The 22,112-nt window shown below is 36.4% G+C and overlaps 1 protein-coding gene across 5 annotated transcripts in view; it reads left to right on the top strand.

Moving 5' to 3' along the window:
- PTPRM (protein tyrosine phosphatase, receptor type M) overlaps nucleotides 1–22,112 on the top strand; it is a 386,144-nt gene that overhangs the window by 142,083 nt on the left and 221,949 nt on the right. For all 5 annotated transcript variants that reach the window (XM_019473357.1, XM_019473356.1, XM_019473355.1 and 2 more), the window contains exons 7-9: nucleotides 9,561–9,869; nucleotides 13,048–13,157; nucleotides 17,776–17,977. In XM_019473357.1, coding sequence (XP_019328902.1) covers nucleotides 9,561–9,869; nucleotides 13,048–13,157; nucleotides 17,776–17,977 — 621 coding nt within the window. The remainder of the gene's footprint in view (nucleotides 1–9,560; nucleotides 9,870–13,047; nucleotides 13,158–17,775; nucleotides 17,978–22,112) is intronic.

Raw genomic sequence — 22,112 nt, 5'->3', positions numbered from 1 at the left:
TTGTCACAAACTTTTATTTCTTGTTCATTTACATATTCATGGAGGTTCCCAGGGTGAAGTTGGGATGAATTGTCACTGCCATATGTGTGAAGTGAAAAGTATACGTCTGCACTCTTTATTTTTCATTTCTCAGTTAGATGTGTGCTTCCTTCATGCAAAAGAAAGAAAACCTTAAGAACACATGCTTGTCTGTCTTTCGAACTCTCTAGAATTAGCTTGTCATGAAATGTAAAACTAATGTGTAGTTGTAAAAACCACTGCCAACATTTTCCTCACTAGTGGCTGATGGCTAAGTAGATTTAGAAATGAAAGGGGTTATTATAAAGTGATTACTGAATAGCTAGGTATGTCATTTTAAACAAGCAACTAAAATCTCTGTTGCAGATTCGGAATGTAATCTTGTTTGTCTCATTCATACTTAAAATCTGATTTTGATTGTGGAGGAGTTATCATGTAATGTAGGTAATTTGACAAAAATATATCGAATGATGTTTTTCTTTCATTCCTTATTTAAATGTATTAGAATTTAAATGACTCACCATTCAGAGTATACCTATAAAATGACAACATAAAGAAATATTAGATTTAATTTGCATTGGTTCAGATTTAAATTTTACTCTAAAGTGAAAAGTTCATATCTGCTCTCTCATGAAAGAAAACACTTAAAAAATACTACTAACTTTTAAAGGCTGTTATTGATGAGTAGACCAATATATTTTGCAACTGTGAAAGGCAGCCTGAAGACATAGGCCTCATGGGATATGTGTAGCCATGAATTGGAGAATAAGAGATGAAAAAGTTAAGGAAACTGTCTCATGCAGGATTATATCACTCATTCATGTTTCTGTATCCAGTGCTTGTAATAATACATTACTAAAAGCTTAAATACAATGCCTCATCTGGTTTCAAGCAATAGCTACACTTATTTTTTGTAAGCAGTGAGCTGATGCCTTGGATGCTTATTAGAATGTGCTTTCAATGAATCTTCTGTAAGTGTCTCTTATATTCTTATATTCTCTCCCAAGAATTCCTGTATTTTTAGTTTGTGTTTCAGCTAGAAATATCACAAAAAGAATTCTCCTAGTGATAAGCTGATATTAGTACTTATGATCCTTCCTCGAAAAAGTAGACCTCTACTATATCTCACATTTGAATTTGAGGAGAAGTGAGTGAGGATTCAAGCTGGCTCATTTTAAGAACTTGGCCTGCTCATTTTACTGCTGTGAGCTGTGAGTATGTATTTTATTCTTTTCTGAGCTCCCACATTTTGGAACTAACCAGTTCTGGCCACAAAGTACAGAAAAACCTGTTGAGTGCTATGTTCTAATGGCTTAGAATGAGACTGAGAATCAGGATTCCACAGCTTTTGCTGATGCTTTGTAACCTTCAGCAGATAATTCATTTCTTTTGAGCTTCAGTTTCTTTGTATATAAACTAGGAGAAATGCTATTGTCGTACCTCATACAGATACGTCAGGTTTAATTACACAATACTTCCGAAGTATATGATAAAGCAAAATCAGTGGAAGCACGATCTTGCATCTGGTTCCACACTGAAGAAGAATGGTGTTAGCTATAATCTTACTGACAGCAGGATAGTTTGGGAGATGCTAGCTTTTCTCTTTTGCCCAGTAGACTGCTGGCATCTCTAGCAGGAAGAAGAGGCCGAGTATGAGCACACAGCGTAAGTGAGAATCTGCCAGTTCTCAGATGCTGGGAGGTGGTTTAGTCCAGACACAGAAAGCTATCTGTGGTGGGGTTGCCCTGAGATGTGGTTTTTTATACTTGCGTCTTGTCCTGTTGACACCTTCTTTCCATTGTGACACTGTGGATGCTGATCACATTAGTAAAAGTGCTGGGGGAAACATATGCAGGAAGCTTATTCCTGCCTTTCAATGTTCTTAAGTCTGCAATAACTTCGAAGGGTGCAGAAGGGATCCCCACAGGCTACTGCTCAAAGTTAGCATCCTGATAACTTTAGGGTATGTACACCCTTGTGTTCATCTTCCTTCACTGGCATTTTGACTGTGGAAGACAAATGAATATAATTAAAAGAATATAATTAAAAAGAAGAAATTTTTTTTAAAAATAATATAATTAAAAAGAAAACATTTTTTTCCAGAATTTGCTCAAAGAAAAACAGGCATAGTCTAGTTTTCAGCATATTATATATATATATATAAAAAACTGGTTATTCCTTCCTCTTCTGGATTGCAGGTGACTATCATTTCAGTTTTGCTGTCTCATAGTTCTTTCTCTCATTAGTGCTGAAGGTCTGCAGGGCTTGCATCCCAACATTAAAGTGTCAGCGAGTACATTTAGAAGACTGATAGAAGTGCTGCTTTTCTGTGGGAGGCATCTATTTTTGCAGAAGGAGGGACGTGTTCTTTTGGAAATGCTATTAGCAAGTAACAGGGAAAGATTGGTAAGAATTTTAAATACCATAACTTGAAATCTTTCCAGGAGATGCTGGATATCTTCTGTGGTCATTTACCTAAATAATCTTAGTAAGTATTGCTATCAATTTCCATGGCTGCTCCATGAAAGGAAGTAGAGATATCCCAGATGAAACCAATGTTTCAAGGTTTTTTACAAATTTATGATTGTTCTTTGCTGCTTTTAACATTTTTGCTTGCTGCCACAACACGCTGCGGTCTTAGATAAATAAGATGACCAACCTATAATGTGCCCCTCTTTACTCCAAGGGTTGTTTCTGGATCTTCCACAGCTTTGTGTAGCCTAGTCTTTGATTTCACTTTAAAATGATTGGACTCAGCAGGACAGTGACATCAGCAACATAATATTAGGATTTTGATTTTGCTCATTTTGTGGGTCATTTGACCCTTTGTTTCTTTGTTTGCCTGCTCCTCTTTATTTGATTCCTTTCTTTTATAACCCAAATAATGGACAGTATGAAAAATAATGAAGGTAAAGTGCCCCTTTTCTTCCTGTAGTCCTAACTACAAAGCAATTCTTTATATTAACAAATTGACTGCTCCTTTGGATTTGAGATGCAGCTGTGTAAAATCAATGTATTTTTATTGACCTAAATAAAAATCTGTTAAAAAGCTGTGAAATTACACCACCCAAAATCTTTCCCACTGTTTCTTTCCTCACTGCACTCTGCAGTTTTTGGTAAATTAGAATTCAAAAAACCCTGATCTATTACCAGATTTGATAAATCATGTGGTATTTTGAGCAAAGAAAAGCTCTTTTTGAACTTCAATCTGTTGTTGAAGAACTCGGACAAAGAATAATTACAATCTAAAAAACACTCCACCACGGTTGAATGTGATCTTTCACAAAACTGTCTGACCAAGTTTGCAAACAACCTCAAATTGTTTGCAGTCATGTATAGATTGGATATCAAATCAAATAAAATAAGGACAAGCCAAACAAGTAAAATATTTTACCTACTTTCTTGTTTGGTGTTGACTATAGATGTACAAATCTTGAGATTTGTTTTCTAAAAACAAAACAAACATTGTTACTTTGATAGCAGCTGGCTCACGAGGCATATAGTCTGTTCCCCAATAGATGAAATGATATTTCACCCCTATAGATGAAATGATATTTCATTACCTCATGATCTGTGCCCCTGAGGCATAACATAATATCTGGACTACTGAGGAGCAACAGAGCATCTGTTTATCTGGAGAACTGCAGAGTGAGTAGAAAAGTCTGGCTTTATAATCTCTGCAGGTGGGGTTTTACCAAGTAAGGAGAAACATGGATGAAATATGGTGTGCATAAATATATATAAAGTAAGAGTTGTAATCTCCATTGTTAAAAAATGTTTAAGTGTTTAATGTTGTAGTTTCTCTGCAGGGAAAAGTGAACTTCCCATGTCTCCTCCTCAGCTGTTCTATTTTGTTCTTCCCTGGAAGGTACTTCTGATTCAGTAAAGTGCACTGACAGCCTGATTGCTTTTACCAGTGCTGGTGAACTCTTAAAGCATGTGTTTGACTTAAAACACAAGTAGCCTTGTTTGAAACAAAGCACATGTTTTAAATTGTCTGCTGAATCAGATGTGGCCCTGATTAGTGTGTGGAATCAAGTCTAAAGTTTGTATGTGCTTATGGTCTCCATCACTGTAGTATGCAAGTTCCTTGCAGGTGTTCATGAAATTATATGTGACACCCTCTGATACTGATGCTAGAGTACTGTGACTCCCACTTTACTCAGAGGGAACTGATGTGAAAAGATTTTAAGTAATTTGAACACGACTGCTTAGGCAATCTGTGACAAAGCCTGTACATTTAATTATCATTAGTTAAATTTTGTGTTTAAAAGAGCTGTAGTGGATAATATCTTAAATCTCAGATGATTCTGGTTTCATCTTATTTTTTTACATTTTCTTGTTCTGTTCATCCCTTACTTCCTGTGGAAGGACAATAGAGTCCAATCTGGAATTTAAATCACAAGAATTGTGATTACAGAGCTAAACCACACTAATAGTTTGCCTAGACAAGAAGTAAAGTCTTCATTCCTATTGTTCAGATCTCTTTCAAACGGTACCTAACACATCCAGATGTCTGCAGCTACTGGAGTATCATGAAGTGGCAGAAAATCACCATGCCGTTCCTTTCTTCATCTCTTATTTCAGTAGGTCTGTGCAGTCTGTGGTGAAAAGACAAAACTTCCAGTCTGAGTTTTCATTCTAAAACCAAGTTTTGATGATCAATGACAGGATGCTAAAAATACACCTAAACGTCTCCGTGATTCTGAAACTTGAGTTTCTGAAAAAGCATTATACTTGTGGTAGGAGGTAGAGTGTGAAGTTCCAGAGAAATGAGCTGTGAATTGCAGCTGCAATGGAAATAGATCCTGTCTGTCAGTCTCTGCTCCATATTCTCAGGAAAACAGAGAGGAGCAGAGAAGAAGCCAAGATCACCGATTAAATTGGATGCTAAAGTGCCAGAGGCTAGAACTGGGCTTGCTGGTCCCTCTGGTCAGAGCTGCAACTGTCAGACTTCACTGCTTGATACCCTGCTGAAGCTGGCAGAAGGAGAGCAGTATGAAAAATGCTGCAGGCACCAGCAGGGGAATTAGTAAGAACTACCTGGCTAAGCTTCAGGCATGACAGGCAGTGCGCCCCTTTGGGAGGAAAACCTCTTCTCTTATGAACTGGTAGGCCTTATTTTCCCCATTCGCCTCATGATTTGTACCAGCGAGGCATAAGAAAACAGCTGGAATACTGAGGAACAACAGAGGCTCAGTTCATCTAGAGAACTGCAGAGTGGAGAGGTCTGGCTGTATAACCTCTCTGCAGGTGGGCCTTTACCAAGTAAGGAAAAAACAGAGGTTCAGCAAATAGCTGTTGTGGATTGAGGTGTATACGTTGCATATAATATAATCGGTGCGGCATATTAATCTCCTTATTCATCTTCTACTCTAAAAAATGTGATTTCACTTGTGATTAGCACTGTGAAATGACACTTCTCTGTGTAGCTATCACTTACCTTACCTGATGCGGGGTAACAACAGCAGACCGTTGCTAGGATGGCAGCCTTCAAGTACTACATGAATAGTTAGTGCAAGTCTCATAAGCACGACAGCAGCATCTCTATAGAATGCTTACTTTTTCACTTAAAGTTGGGAACTTACCATGGGAAAGTGATAAAAAGATCCTGTAGAAAATAAAATCAACGAATTTAAGTCATCATGCTGTGGTAATTAATTCAGCTTTCCCTTTTAAATCATAGTCATTAGCTGTCATTCTTTTTGTGTTGCTTAACAGTTTTCTTTCCCCAAATATTCTGCCTGCTTCATGATGAAGAGCATATACTTTCCAGTGTATTGGAAGCAGTGTACTGTGCTTTCAGAACTATATCACATTAAAAATTTCCTCTGGGGTATACAATGATACCTCCAGAGAAGCTCAGTGCTAACTTGATCAAATGGAAACTTCTTTTTCTATCTTTTGTTGCAATAGCTGCTATTTTTCATGGCTGTTTTGAGCCACGTGTTTTTTTAATCCAAACATTCCATTGTTACCTTAGCCTTTTTTTCTGGTTAAAAGTAGACATGTTTCCCTTCACCTCTTTCCTGCTTACTGTATGAATTAACTGAATTTAACCAAAAATTGTCATGTACTTGAAGCGCATAGATCTGTTATAACTGAGAACTCAACTGTATAGAGCAGATGAGAACTGATATCCTCAGGTCTGTAATGAAGTCATGTCTGATAAATGAAAGAAGTGAGGTATTGGAAAGAAAAATAAAATAAAGCAGATAAAGTAGTGGTAATTCAGGAATTAGATTTATTTGATGAAAGAAATAATAAAGCATCATCTATTCCACTAACCATGTCCATTTTGAGAATTTAAAAGTAAGCTTGAGGACACGAAGTGGGTAAATTCTTTGGAGTACAGGCCTCTATCTTCAGAGGCCCTTTCATGGACAAACCTCTTTGGAATATTCAACCCCACTTTCTCAGTGGACATCCCCCATGAACTAGCGGTTATCCCAGCTGGTGCATCATATAAAATAAAATATAAATATAAAATAAAGCATCTTGCTTTATTTTTCCTTAAATGTCTTTCTCTGCTGTGTCCCAGTTTTTTTTTATATCCTACCTCTCCCTTTCTTTCCACTAAGTGCTGTCATTGACTGGTTGACACATTAACTGGTTGACACACTACGCTTACCCCACAAAGGGGTCATTAGGTCCCTATCAGTTGCATTATCTCTGGATGAATGGTAAGAAAGAATGGTAAGAAGATACTATAGATTACAGAATCAAGCCAGGAACTAAAGCAACCTGGCTATTTGCCTTGTCTGATGAGCTTTATCCTGTAAATATCAACAAAAGATGTATTGTCTCCACCTTTTACAATCTAATCATTTTTTTCCCTTGTCTGTTTGAAGTGAAGTGAAAATGCATCTGTCATTCTCATAGGAATGACTTCAGGATTTAATTAGAGGGCTAACTTGTACTTTCTATTAAGGTAACGTGACATAAGAATATCTTTCTCTTGGGCAGAAATCTTGGATAGGTTTTGATGCAGTTTTTTTGTACATCCACTCGATTTCAATTTTAAAATGCTATGAATTAGTTTTATGTCTCTAAAAGTGAAAATGCATCTGTCATTCTCATAGGAATGACTTCAGGATTTAATTAGAGGGCTAACTTGTACTTTCTATTAAGGTAACGTGACATAAGAATATCTTTCTCTTGGGCAGAAATCTTGGATAGGTTTTGATGCAGTTTTTTTGTACATCCACTCGATTTCAATTTTAAAATGCTATGAATTAGTTTTATGTCTCTAATAAAATGATTTCTCAGCTCCCCTGTGAATTTTCTGATGTGCCTACTATGGAACTAAGCAGGCTGTTCCATATTCTTGCAGCTAGGAACTTTGTTCAACTGCTTAATGTTGTATGTCAGGGTCACCTCAATTTTGTTGATTTTCTAGTCCTATTTAGCCCATTCGGATAGCATTACAGTTACACAATACTCATCAGATGTCCTTTGCTATTCATAGTCTCACCTAAATGAAGAAATGCTTAGAAGCTGATATGAAACCAAAAAAAAGGAAAACACCTTTTTAATGAAATTTATGTCTGAATTATGCAGAAGTAAATGCTTAAGGAAGACATGAAACTCTTGGGACTTGCCAGTTTTGAGGTTTGCTTCTCATTACTCTTAATTGTTGTAGCAATAGAAAATATCCCAAACACCCCAAACACCAGGATTCTTAGCTGGGGTATCTGAGTGTGGAAGCAGGTAAATGGCTTTATACTGATTTATCCTTGGTGAGGACATTTTTACCAGTCAGTCTAGTCACTAGAAAGGAGACCAGGATTAGATCTGTTATTGAATTTTTTTTGCTTTGCCATTTTGTCACCAATTGGCAAATATTCTATATTGGTGATCAACACTGTTGGGCAGTGGCAATTAATTTAAAAAAAAAAAAAAAAAGAAGCTGGAGGATTTAAAAGGGGAAAAAAATACCCTGCTTTGTAGATGCTAGAGAGAACAAGCAATTTCTTAACACCTTTTCTTCAAGGAGTTAAGATAAATAACATCTTTGAACAAATATTTCAAGCATGCAGGGATTTTATTAAAAAGTAAAAAGATGAAATCCTGTGTAAATTGTTTAGAACATTCCTAGTGAAGACATGTTGATTAATAAACATAAAAGAGGGAAGATGCATATTAATTTGTTTATGTATAAGAGGCTTCTAGCTCATTAAAAGTCTTCTAAGCATTTAACTAGTGAAGCAGTGGATAAAACCAGACATTGTCTTTAATCTTGTTGAGGGCTCCAATATGAAAAAAAAACCCAGATTATTGCTAAATATGTATAATAGCTCTATTAATGACTGTTTTGAAAATGTGGGGTGTGTGTCAGCTCAGTGGTTTTGCTCTTAGATGGTGGAAATTTGCGTTCACTTTTCTATCTCAATTGCTGGGACCAGTAGGACTGAAAAAAATTTAACTTCATCCACCACAGTCTTTGGCTCTTGTATATAGATAGCCATAAGTTCTTGGGTATGATTTTGTTAGATGTGATTTATGGCTGGTAATCAAATGGAAGATCTCTAGGAAAGCTCAGATGCAGTAGGATATCAGCTGATATGCCTGCTGTTGTTTCTTTTGATTCTTTGCTAAACCACTACTACAAACTGAGATATTTGCACTGTTTATTTTAGATGTGGTAAAAAAAGAAAAAAAAAAAAGAAGGAAGCTATTAACAACTAATGTTTACGGGAAAAGAACCCTAGGGACTATTTTAAAGGAATTTGAATATTAACTTAATGTCCTGACCAAATAGAGATTGAGTAATTGCATTCAGTCTACTTAAAAACAAATGCATAAGGAATAGCTGAAGAACCACCTAATGCTTTTTCTTTGTATAAACAGTCCTGAGAAAATCACACCAGGTATTTGCAAATTTTCCCTAAAATTGCCTTTTCTTTTTAGCTACTTGTTTTGTGAAAGTTTTTGCTCTAAAATTGTTAACACAAATTAATTTAAAAAAAAAAAAATTAGACATTTATTTTTTGCAAGCAACAAATAGGTACAGAAGTAAGCGTCATTTAAACTGTATCGTGCAGTTTGAGTTTAAGCATAAAAACTTTCTGGTACAGTCCTGGGAGAAAAACACCAGGTATTTGCAAATTTTCCCTAAAATTGCCTTTTCTTTTTAGCTACTTGTTTTGTGAAAGTTTTTGCTCTAAAATTGTTAACACAAATTAATTTAAAAAAAAAAAAATTAGACATTTATTTTTTGCAAGCAACAAATAGGTACAGAAGTAAGCGTCATTTAAACTGTATCGTGCAGTTTGAGTTTAAGCATAAAAACTTTCTGGTATTTTGTTTGCTCTTCATTTTTCATCAGAGACACTTCTCTCTCCTTTTCTCACTTTTTTTTTCCTGATTTTTCAGAGACCTATACTTTTATTGTCATTTGCACTATGAGAGCTAAAGCAATGAATTTCTGTTTCTGCTTATATGTCATATTTATAGAACTGTATAACTTCTTATTACTTATGTTACTTACTATTATGATATGAATAAATAATCATACCAGAATTATGTTGGTAATTTTGCAGATCCAATGCGTGGGCCACGAAAACTAGAGGTTGTGGAGATCAAATCTAGACAAATCACTATTTGCTGGGAACCATTTGGATATAATGTCACACGTTGCCATCGATACAACCTCACAGTCCATTACCGCTACCAGGCTGGAGGACAAGAGCAAGTGAGAGAAGAAGTAAGCTGGGATACAGAAAGTTCACATCCCCAGCACACAATTACTAATCTATCACCATACACAAATGTCAGCATCAAATTAGTACTAATGAATCCCGAAGGACGAAAAGAAAGCCAAGAACTTGTAGTACAAACTGATGAAGATGGTAAGTTTTTGTATTTACATATATGTATACATTGTACGTGCATACTACCTGATAGTCAATATGCTTTTCTCTATAAGTGCATGATCTACTTTCACTAAAATCTGTAACAGATTTTCCACCAACTTCAGCAATTTTAAGACAGTAAAGGGTCCGTTAAAACTGTTATAATGATCTTTTACATAACCGATAACATCACACATCATTTAATCATTTCTTCATTAAACTCATAACTTGTGCTTGAACTATGTCCTGTCTCTTAAAAGTTCCAGTATCAGTTTGAAGAAATTTCAGGTGATTGTCCACAGGATCCTCATGTAAGCTTTTCTACTGAATGATATGCTCAACATCAAATATTTGTTCTTGATTTGCGGTTTCAATTTATCTAGCTTTGGCTTTCCAACCACTGGACACTGTTAGTTGCTTATTCAGACAATATATTCCACATACAGACATTCAAATTTATAGATATTCCCTTCCTTTTAGTAATTTTCAGCTAACATGGGGTTTTCAGATCTCATTTTTTCATTTTGAGCAATAACATAATTTGTGAGTGTCTTTTTTGAAGCACAGACATCAGAATTGGCTACTGTGTCTCTGTAATGCTCTAGTAATATTGCATGAAAAGGTTATACCATCCTCCTAAGTTCTCTGTGATATTATTGTGATTATACATGCAGAGAGTTTACTGGAGCTCTGTTAGCTACGATACCAAAATGAGACTTCCTTGTTGAATTGATCATGCACCAGGAATCAGTTTCACCTTTCCAGAACACTCTGTGCTGAGGTATAGCCCCTAAGGGTCCTCTACAAGTGTACCTTAGTTTTTTTGACCTTGCTTTTAGCCATTTTAAAATGCATACTGTTCAAAGAAACCTTATCAAATGACAGGTATTGCTTTATATAACAGATCTGTCCTCCTCCCATTTTTATCGTCTCCAGTCTGAACAGAAATGGCTTTGTATTTTCTTCCAGATCAATGATAGATTTACTGCAAATACGTTGGAAAGATTTCTAGAAAAAACTTCAGCAATGATGAGTTCGTCTTACAATAAATACTTGAAGTCTGTCATTTAAACCTATTAAATCATTTAATAAGTGCTGTATTGGTTTTGTGTAGTACTAATTTCTAGTCAAAATATTTGAGGGAATAAATTAAACAATTTAGGAATGTATAGTTGCTACTGCAACAGATTTGACAAAGCATAACTAACAAAAAATTGAATAATTAGAATTAATTTTGCTGTCATCCTCTAATTTTGATTTGTTTCAATTGTAGGATGACAAAGCTAAAGACCTTATTCTTATCTGGGCCATTTATGTATTTTCTCTAAAATTTTGCATAATATTTTCTTATTGCTGACCCTCTGGAACTTTATATTATTCCAAGACCTATTAAAAATCAGCATCTGTTGTTGAGAGAATACCTTGGACAAAAATTACAACTTCTTAGTATACCATACACTTTCAGTAAGGTACATAAATCTGCATATAACACAACAGAGTATACTGACCCAAATAATCATCATAATTTTTTGATTCACAGAATCACGTAGGTTGCAAGGGACCTCCAGAGCTCATTTAGTCCAACCTTTTGCTCAGAGCAGGTCGAGTGAGAGCAGATTGCTCAAGGTCTTGTACAGCTCAGTTTTGACCATCTCCAAAGATGGATATCCCACAACTTCTGTAGGTAACCTCTGCTAGTGTTTGACCTCCCTTATGGCATAACTGCCCTTATGGCCTTCAGATAATTTTAGAGGGTTACCACAGTGTTTTGCTATACTTCCAACTTACACTATTTAATTCCTCTCCCTTTAGACATAAATCATTAACCCCATGATTCCAAATGAGCTTTACCAGTTCTCTTCTACTTGGAAGCAAGGTTAGTGCCCAGACATAAAGTTGACCTAAGGGCATAATCTTACTGGTCCATACAGGACTGGTAAGCCAGTTCAGAAACCATCACCTATGTCCTTGGAGCTTCCCCTTGGTAGAGCAAGGGACTCTGTGGAGAGCTATGGAGAGGTGATTACGAAGTCTCAAACTGTGTACCCTTGCAGACCAACAGCATGGAGGTGGAGGAGGAGGATAGTACTCTACCAGACCTAGCAGTGGGAAGGAGTCACCAGATGGCTTGCTTTCAGATCTTCCTATTCTTTAACCATTCACGTAAATCTCAGTAAGGGGTCTGATAAGTTAATTCAACCACTGCAGCAAGTGGTTTCCACCTTCTTTCTTCAGCATGTGGAAAATGTTGTGTATCTTCTTACCGGATTTTCACATACAGTTTGTGGAAAGGTGCTAACCGATCAATGCCTGTTGCCTCGCAACAGTCCTGTGTGCATTTTTCAGGACTTTCTTTTCACAACAAGTGTTGTTACAAAAATACAATTGCAGATACCTGTCCTTGTGCTTGTTTACACATCTCCTTCTTTGCAAACTGCATTGAGGTTGGCTCAGGGATAAGGTAATTGTTGCAGAACAAACAGGAAACAGAAGTAGATACCTGAGAGTGGTTGACATATCTTTTATCAGAACCTTCTGACATCCCTGACTCTTCAGAGGTCATTCTCATAAATTAAGAGACTTCAAGAAAAATGAATAATGTCAGATTTTCAGTTTGGCTGCTTCATAATTTCCTTATGTTCACCCTGTTGTAGGTCTTCAGGCCTAATGTCAGTGAGCATTGCTGTTCTATGCAACATGTGGCTCGTCTTTCCAAGCTAACCATTCTAGTTCAGTCTGTTGAAACTATACCTTGTTACTTCAATGCTTGTCCATTTTCATATATGAATGTTTAGTATGTTTTTCACTATGGGACAGTAACACTATTGATAAGTAGGTATCACAAATAGGTTTTATTTACAAAAAATTATATTCCAGATATCGCCTAATTCTTTATAAAAAGGTGATTTGTCCTTTTCTTTCATCAATAGTGTTTTACGGAAAAAGTGCGATGCTCACTAATTCCTTCTTACACTGAAGGTGACACATATGTTTCCTTAATGGCACTATCTTGTAAAATAAATCATTCTCCTCCTGAGCTACCCTGGCCTTTGCTTCAGTCTTGGGGAAATAATAGTGGGATGGTTTTTATGCCTCAACAGTGCAAATATTAAGCAGAGTGTCTCCTTCTGAAATTTTTCTCAAAACAGCATTTTTTCCTTTTTTTATCCTTTAGTCCCGAGTGCTGTGCCACTTGAATCCATTCAAGGCAGTACCTTTGAAGAGAAGATTTTTCTTCAATGGAGAGAGCCAGTGCAAACATATGGTGTGATTACTTTGTATGAGGTACCTAGCATTTTGCCATGTTTTAATTTTTATGTATAGTTTTGATTTTCAAAAGTGCATCATTAGTAAGAATTTTTTTTTTCCAGTTTATGTAAAATGAATCTTCTTTTTGAAGATAGTAACACTTACAAAGTAATAAAGTCAAATATATAATGTAGGAGTGAATTATGCAGGACCCAAAATGTCTGTGGGTTATCAGCTTTAAGAAAACTGCTATTTTTAGAATCGTGTGACACAGCATTCTATCTAGTAATGTGGATCAAATATTTAAAAGATAGAAAGACACATCTTAGTGAATTTTTAAAAAGTAGGAGACATAACACAGTGGTGACAGTCAACATCACATTTAGATAAGACTCATTACAGGAAGCCTATTGTAATAGAAACAAGCAGGCATAATTAAAAAAAATCAAGTATTTTTTAAATGCAAATTCAACAAAATTACATGTTGCTAGATGTCTAAAAATCGCTGCTTTTCCTCATGTAGAACCTTTGCCTGAATACCTTTTAGAAAAATTGACAAAAGACTGCACAGATTAAGCTGTCAGACAGTAATCACTGTTAAGCTTCTTACCTGACCTCACTACAAAATTGGTATTGAAATGCCTTGTTTAAAAAAAAAAACACCTAAATGAGATACGGTGTAAAAGAAAAGTTAAATTGAATGGTAACCTATTGATACTGTTTTGAAAACTATTTTATTGTAAGAGGATAAAATGTTATGAAAAAGTATGAATTGATCTTTTATAAAGCTAACTACTTTCTAGCTAGTTCAACAGCTGCCTATCTTCAGGGATCAGAATGTTTTAGTTAATATGTTAATGTGTTTATTGATGTTAGGCTTTATGCACATAGAAACACACAGTGGTGAATCATCTTTCTACTTACAAACATGCATGCATGTCTAATTACATTGCTGAGGAGTATATGCACTGTATACATGCAGTTCATTCTTAAATGTATATACATACATAACTCCATCAGCAGTAATGGGAGTTGTGCAGGTGTATTCAGAGATGGAAAAGAATAGCTTGGCCAGACTTTCTAAGGTAGTCAAGACTGTGCAAGTCTCTGAACATCCAAAGAATGTAGCATTCCAACTGTGAAGAGAATATTGAAAAGAAAAGAAAATACTGATTTCTCCTTATACCATTTATCTAATACACCTCAAAGCAGAGATGGGGGAGCAAGGCAATCAGTTAAATCAGAAACTTGATTTAATTAATTTTTAAGTAAAAGATACCAGCAGACTAATGCAACCAAAACTTCCCTTGTTTTAAAGATGCCAACTCAGTCCAGTCAGGTGGCTGAATATGAACAGAACCTAGTTGCTGAAAGCTTGTTTGTCGATACTTTTTCCGCCCTGAAGTTTGCTTATTAGCCTAAAATGTCTCACAAAGTTTTTATAAATATGTTTGGTAAACTACCTGGAGGCCAACAAATATACACAGTGAATCACAGGGACATTTTACCTGTATACTTCAGGTGAAATATAAAAGTGTACTTCAGGTATGTTTTAGCTAACTGAAGTAGCTCACAGGATAAGATCCAGACCAGTTAGATGACATTTAGGTACCTGTGTTTTATAGGTTGATTTAGACTATCCCATGATGTCTCAGTAGGCACCTCTCTGGCCTAAGTTAAGTTAGTTAAGTTAGTGCATCCAGCACAACTCCAAATCACCCAAGCTTGAGAAGTGAGGTGTCTAGCTCCTGCCTACGCGTCGTTGCAAGCCAAAGCTTAGACAAAGAGGCATCTAAGCCTTGGCTGTGTGTACATCAACAATTCTGATCTAAAAAACATAGCCACTAAAGCTGCTCTTATACAAACATATGCCATATTTGGTATGTTCATGAAAACTATGGTACTCATGGCATTCACCGTTCGGAGAATGGCCTAGCAGATGAGCGCTAACCTCGTAAGGGGGAGGCCTGGGTAGGGGACATTTCAGCGTGAGGGATTCCCCAGTTCACGATAATCTGCCTGCAGGGGCGTGACTCAGGCTCAGAGCCACAGAAGGGGTGAATGCTCCTTCCATTCACCTGTCACCCGCCATGGGGCTGTACACAACCAGGGGTGAAAGAATTGTAGTGCCAGGAGGAAAACAAGTACGAGAGTGCAGGGTACTTTAGTTTAGAGTTGAAGGCACACAGCTTGGGTGAGGCAAAACTGCAAGTATGTAAGCCTGAGTCAGACCTAGGAACAAGTTTGCTCTTTCTAGAGCAAACTCTTCAGCTGGTAGCCATTTTTTATAGGGGCAGCCTTAAGACTAGAGCTGCAGACACCTTCTTTCAGCAGGAGGTCCCAGGGTCTTGATCCCAGCAGACAGATTAACTTAATTTGCAGTCCTGAGTCTACACCCCTGCTCCCAGAGAGAAAGCTCAATCTCACCTCTGTGTATAGCATTTCTTATTCTGAGTACCTAACTTTCTATGTTGTTAAAAATCTCATAACTTAGTCTGTTTTCTGGCGCCAGGCATTTGTTTTTAGTGCCTGAAGGAGACAGTCTTTTAATATAAGTGGTGGGAAAAACTGTGCGTTGAAGTATCAAGTATTAAAGTATTCATTGCTGTTGTGAAATTAAGTGAAATCCAATTATTTTACCAATATTTAAAGAAAAAAGCCTTTAGATGAAGAAATGACATAATGACAAATTATACCATTTTGCTCCTCTATCACCAGGACAGGTCCACAGTTGTAGGAATAAAGGGCTTAGTCCTTTGGGCAAGGTTTCATCTAAATTGGATAAAAATAGTCCACATCCAGTGAGAAAATGACCCTCATGCCCTTTTTTTTTTCATCACTGCAAAGCTGAACTGGCATTAGCAATGGTGGACATAAGAAATTAGTTTAAAAAAAAAAAAGTAGGAACAGTCTTACAAGTAGGAGTGAAATACAGAAACAGTGCAAGTTCGTTTTAACCAGGCAAAACACTTATTTTTTTCGTATTTTCTGCATGATGCATGGAAAAAACTTATTTCATTACGGAGTATCAGCCACTTAGCTATCTAATAACTAAACACTGCAAAAAATTTATAAGAATCTAACACAGACTGCAGAGTCTCTGATAGCCTGGTATTATTTTGAATAAAACTTAAGTGAGGTTTTGGAAAATCCAGTTAAGAATCATAGAAATATAGAAAACAGAGTTAAAGGGAGCTGCAAGAGATCATTTAGTTCACATATCTGTGGCAAAACAGGATCAGCTGTATATAAAACATAGTTGCAATGTAGTTGTCTAACCCGTCTTTTAAAGTCTCCAAAAACAGTTATGACGCACCCTCCCACAAGCAGACATAACAACACTTACCATCAGAAAGGGAGATTCTTTGGGGCGATATGTAACCTTAATTTCTTTACTGATAAAAGTTCAGATATTTGGTAATGTAATCTTCTTCTGTGTTCTGTTACAATTAGGAGGGTTAGTTGAGCGGTTTTTAAGGCACTTTCAGTTCAATTTATAGATGAGGAGTTGTAGAGGATCTGCCCATATCTACCAAAATAATGTCGGGGTTTATCTAGATGGTATCAAAGTTTTTATTACTAATTTTCAGCACTTTATTGATGTTATATTAGATGGGTCATATAAAAATCAATTTTCATTAAGTCAGAGGTTTTAGGATATTGCAAGTGTTTAAGGTGTGTAATGCTGACACTTAGATGTTTCTATGTATTGTTTTATGTGTCTTCTTAATTATAATGATATGGAATAAATATAACAAAAATAATGTCAATTATCACTTTATATAATAAGAGTGTTGGAATTATTCGCATACAAATGAAACTTTAAAAGTAAAAAGGAGTGATGAATCATTTTTACTTTTTAATTTTTTAATGGATTTCTTATTTTTAAATTCTCATTACAGTGCATGGAAATTAGTAATTAATAGAAGAAATCTGGATCAAGTTTTACTGTGAACTTATATTAACATTTCTAATGAAAACTAAAAATACTGTTTGAATCAAAGAAGGAACTGAGGATACAATATACACTCTGCATATATTACTTAACATTTTCTCTCTCCTTTCCTCCAAATGAGAATCTGACCTAGGTACAATATAATAACCTGAAAATTTCCAAATTAGCAATTACAATAGCTAAGCTTCAGACTAAAATACAAGCTTTACCCACTTTCTGAAAAATTTGCCTTAAGCTGCCCTTATCACCTTTTACAGATAATCTTATTCAGAGCAAAGTGTAATTATAGTGAAGTCAGCTGGAACTGGGGGCTACACCTTCTGTTATTCGCTTATCTGTTTTTACCTGGTTGTTTTGGTTTTGTTATTGCTGCTGATCAAAACCAACAGTAAGATGAATTCAAAAAATGACACTGGTAAAGCCAGCATCTTGAAGGAATTAATGTAAGCCTGAACCCATCCTTTAGAGTTGTAATCTAGCTGCCTCTAAGTCTCTGTATCTATAAAAGTAATAACTCATACCAGTTATGGCTGAGTTTCTGTGTCCCTTCGTGGGATTCAGGATTTGAAGAGTATAAGAGAGTAAGATAGCTTATCATAAAATGTCTGACAGCGCATACATCAGAAGGGTTTACTGGATAAAGATGCAATCTCTGTCCATCTGCTCAAGGCAGTTTATAACTTTCTTATTCTTTTGCAGATCACCTACAAAGCAGTCAGTTCCTTTGACCCAGAAATAGATTTATCCAATCAAAGTGGACGAGTCTCAAAGCTGGGAAATGAAACACACTATCTCTTTTTTGGACTGTATCCCGGCACTACCTACTCTTTTACCATCAGAGCCAGCACAGCTAAAGGCTTTGGACCTCCAATCACAAATCAGTTCACCACTAAAATATCAGGTACTTGATTAAAGAATATCATTGTTTGCGTATGATAGTGACATGGGTGATTCTTTTGTTGTTTACTTCTTATTTAGGATTTAACAAGCAGCAAATTGAAAAAGTAAAATACATGTTCATCCCTGAAGATGTCAAACTGACATACATTAACATATCTGAAAAACTTCCAAATGCTTAAATATCAGCTTGGACTTTGAAATTCCTGTTCACAACTGTAACTTGCCACCCAAGAAACCCTGTGAATTACATGCCTGCAGTCAGTGCCAGCTGCTGTTGCAACATTTAGCATAGGGTTTTTTGGACATGAGGATGAGGGTTCCCTTCAGAGCTTAGTCAGCCTTGACATGATTGCAAATTAGTACAGTAACGGTGCTGGAAAATCTCTCTAATGAGCCATGAACAATTGAGTGTAGAGCAGAAATACTATATGTCTAGCACTCGCTTAGAAAGTGTAGCTAACTGCCAGCCTGCGTATGTTCCTAGCAGGCGTGTGGACTGAAGTGGATATGAAACTGTATTAGACAAGAACATCAGGAGTAGTGGTTTTCAGATAACAGCAGCATGACTCTGTCACTTCTGCAGATCCATGAACAATATTTTAAAGCCCTCCCAGAGGCAGAGGAACACTTCATTTCTCTAGCTGATGGGATGCAATACTATTACATACTCTAAAATGCTTATGTAATTGATGACAAAATGTTTTGCAAAGTTACAGTTGAAATCCCTTTACTTTTCACATCTCTACAATCTTCTTCAGAATTAAGCTGACAGTTGAACTATGGCCCCTTGATAATATTTACAGAAAATTACCTTACCTATTTGTGGTCAACTTTGCTTTTCAGAAAGGATAAAGGAAGGCATTTGGGTACAAAATATTCTTTCTCTTTTATTCTCATTCTTTGTACTTTTCCCCATCACTCATTTTCTGTCCTCACTGGAATGAAAAAAAGTAACAACTGTTAATCAGGAATAGAGCAATTTCTTTTTTCTTCTTATAGGAGAAGGCAGTTAATGCAAGGTGGAAATTATTGCCAGTACAGATGTTTGTAGAGAAAAAAAAAGTTGTTAATTTTCAAGTTAGAAAATTATTCTTTATAGAAAGTCTAAACATAATTAACACTGATCAGTAACAATGGGGTTCTTTTTCCATTCCCTTTCCTATACTGAGCAGAAACCTCCTCTGTCAGAAATCAACTTCTGACATAGCAAGACTTGATAGGAGTTAGGATGGCAGAATCAGCCCTTATTAGAATGAGGAAGGAAGGAGACTATTAAGAGTGGAGGAGAATCTGGGCATTTCGGAATAGTGCTGGATCTTAAATTGTTGTTGTTTTCTAAATTTGATATGTCACCAACTAAAACTCATTAGTGTAAACTGACATTGCAGGCATGCTTGGGAATGAGACTAACCTCCAAGCTACCATGCAGCGAGGTTCTGCAAGCTGTCTCGTCTGCACCCCACTCTCTCATTACTTCATGTTAGTTACTGTACTAACAGGGCATGTTTATGACTTGCCTTTGGGTAGTTAAAGCCAATCTCTTGATGAATTTAAAATAGAAGCAGAATGCATACATTTCTTCGTATCATTGAAAAATCACAACTGAAATTTTAGCTTTTGAATACAGTACCCTCTTTGCAGTGCTACTGGCCTGTGATCTCATTGTCTCACTGTAAGCCTTTGAGGCTCTTGATGTGGCCAGTGCTCTCCATTTTGGAGACATGTGAAACGAAAATGCTGAACATTCATGGATAAAAGGTTTCACTATTTTTCAGAACAGGTGAGATGGCAACAGTGCATTCTGACCAATTTCTGACTTGGCATTTCAATTTGTCTGACTCTAGACTGCATTTTCATTTGAATAAATTACTCTTAATTTCCTGTCTTAAGTGTTTGAGTAGTACTATTCTGTACTGTAAATAGTTGCCATGTTTCATTCTACAGTTGTGTGATTGGCACTGATGGATGAAGTGATCTGTATGTAAATACGTATTACCAAAAGCAGGGCTCGTAGCAGTGCCTACTATCAAAATTGATGGGCATTCTATTAGAAGACTGTTTTCTGTTGCATATAACTTTGTAAAAAGTCAGCTGTGCGGGCTGAAATTTTGTATGCTGCCTTTCATACTACGAAGAATTTCATCCATTTCAGGAACATGGCTGACATCATGAAAAATTCTGGTGACCGATACATCACTGAAGTGCTTTCAAACAGGGATTTAAATATTTAGCAAGAAGAGAGGCATTACTCTGAGCCATCACTGTGAAAATCTGTGCAATTTGGGCAATTTGTGAATGTTGCAGTTTGCACACAAATGGTGGAAACTTGACAGAATTGAGCAGTGAATGTCAGCATAGATGACAACCTCACTAAACAGATTTAAGTTCTCCAAGCTTTTAGAGCCTTGCCTGCGTGTTCATCAACTCAGTGTGGCCCAGCGCAGATAGAGTCTCTAAGGGCCTTACCTTTTAGCGCATCTGAGCTTTCTGCTGCTGAAGACCAGAGTGTGCAGTTGCAAAAACTGAACAGGAAGAATATCTCCTGTTTTCTCTGTTTATTGATAAGCTCCTTCTTTACATGTGGGCAGTGTGGAGGAGGAAGGGTCCTAACTTAGACAGGAGAAAAGTCTAAGAATAGATAATGTCCAGTCTCCACAGATAATGTATCTGGGGAGAAGAGAAAAAGTAGCCAGGACTGAAAGGTGGGACTGGGAGAACCACAACTCATATCCTGGACAGGAAGACTATTTTGGTGGAGGGAGACTAAGATTAGTAAAGAGTGCAAGCAGGGACTTGGGAGTCATAAATAGGAAGATTAGAAGACTTGTTAAGGTGTGGGCAGGAGACCAAGGGCAAGAAATGACACTTACAGTGTTCCAAAAATGTTCAGAGTTCATACAGCTTTTTGGAGAGGCAGTTATTCTGTGCTTCCCTTATTTTCAGGATGGTCAACTTGAGAATGGGGCATTATGTGAATAAGTTCTGGATATTCAAAACTGTAAAACTGAAATATGTGAAAATTGCATCTGAATCTTTAAAGTACTGTGTTATGGCTTTAGGCTTCTCAAAGTGGGTACCCAAATTACTTAAAATGATTAGTCTAAATGTTTGTGCCTTATATCCAGGATTGTAAACAGAATACAACTCTCTCAGCTTACAAGGAGGTTTCTGAAGATTAATTTTTTTATTTGTGAAGCAATTCAAAACTGGTGAATATCAATGAAAAGTGATGAAGATGATGTTAATGTTTTCACAGCAGACTGAAGAGTTGTGGACAAAAGTGTTAATACAATCCTTACATGGATATATAGGGCAATATGGATAAAGGAGAAATAAGTTCATACACCTTTCAAGTAGATGCAGCTACTACTGGGAATGTGAAAAGGACTGGAAAATACACATAAAAGAAAGACTCACGTTGTTGGAGCTATTTAATTTGCTAGAGGAGCCTAGAGGTTGATATTATCTATATGTGGAGCATAATACACTCTGAGTAACTTCATCAGTATGGTACACAAAGTATCCAGTGGCTGGAAGATGAAGCTAAACAAATTGAGATGCCAAATAGGTCTCCACGTTCAACATGAAGTATAATTAGACATTGGAAGAACCTGCTAAAGAAAAGATCTTCTCCCCACCGAATGTATTTTCTTTTTCAAGCAGGAATTAGTTTAGGGAAGTTCACTGCCCTGTATTATTCCTGTGGTCAGAAAATATCATTGCAATGACCACTTTTTGCTTCTATAGCCTTTAAATCTGTTAATTGTGTATCATCATTAACAACTGGGCAATAAGGATACAACAGACTGCTAAACAATCAATTAACCAAGCAGCCTTCTATCCAATATAATGATAAAAATGTGAAAAAGATCATTGCAATGACCACTTTTTGCTTCTATAGCCTTTAAATCTGTTAATTGTGTATCATCATTAACAACTGGGCAATAAGGATACAACAGACTGCTAAACAATCAATTAACCAAGCAGCCTTCTATCCAATATAATGATAAAAATGTGACTAGATAGAATCATAGAATCATAGAATAGTTTGGGTTGGAAGGCACCTTTAAAGGTCATCTAGTCCAACCCCCTTGCTGTGGGCAGGGACATCTTCAACTAGATCAAGTTGCTCTGAG

This window comes from Aptenodytes forsteri, unplaced genomic scaffold (genome assembly GCF_000699145.1).
Source record: "Aptenodytes forsteri isolate BGI_AS27 unplaced genomic scaffold, ASM69914v1 Scaffold229, whole genome shotgun sequence".
In the NCBI taxonomy this organism is placed as follows: domain Eukaryota; kingdom Metazoa; phylum Chordata; class Aves; order Sphenisciformes; family Spheniscidae; genus Aptenodytes; species Aptenodytes forsteri.
This window is presented reverse-complemented; position numbering and strand designations above follow the sequence as displayed.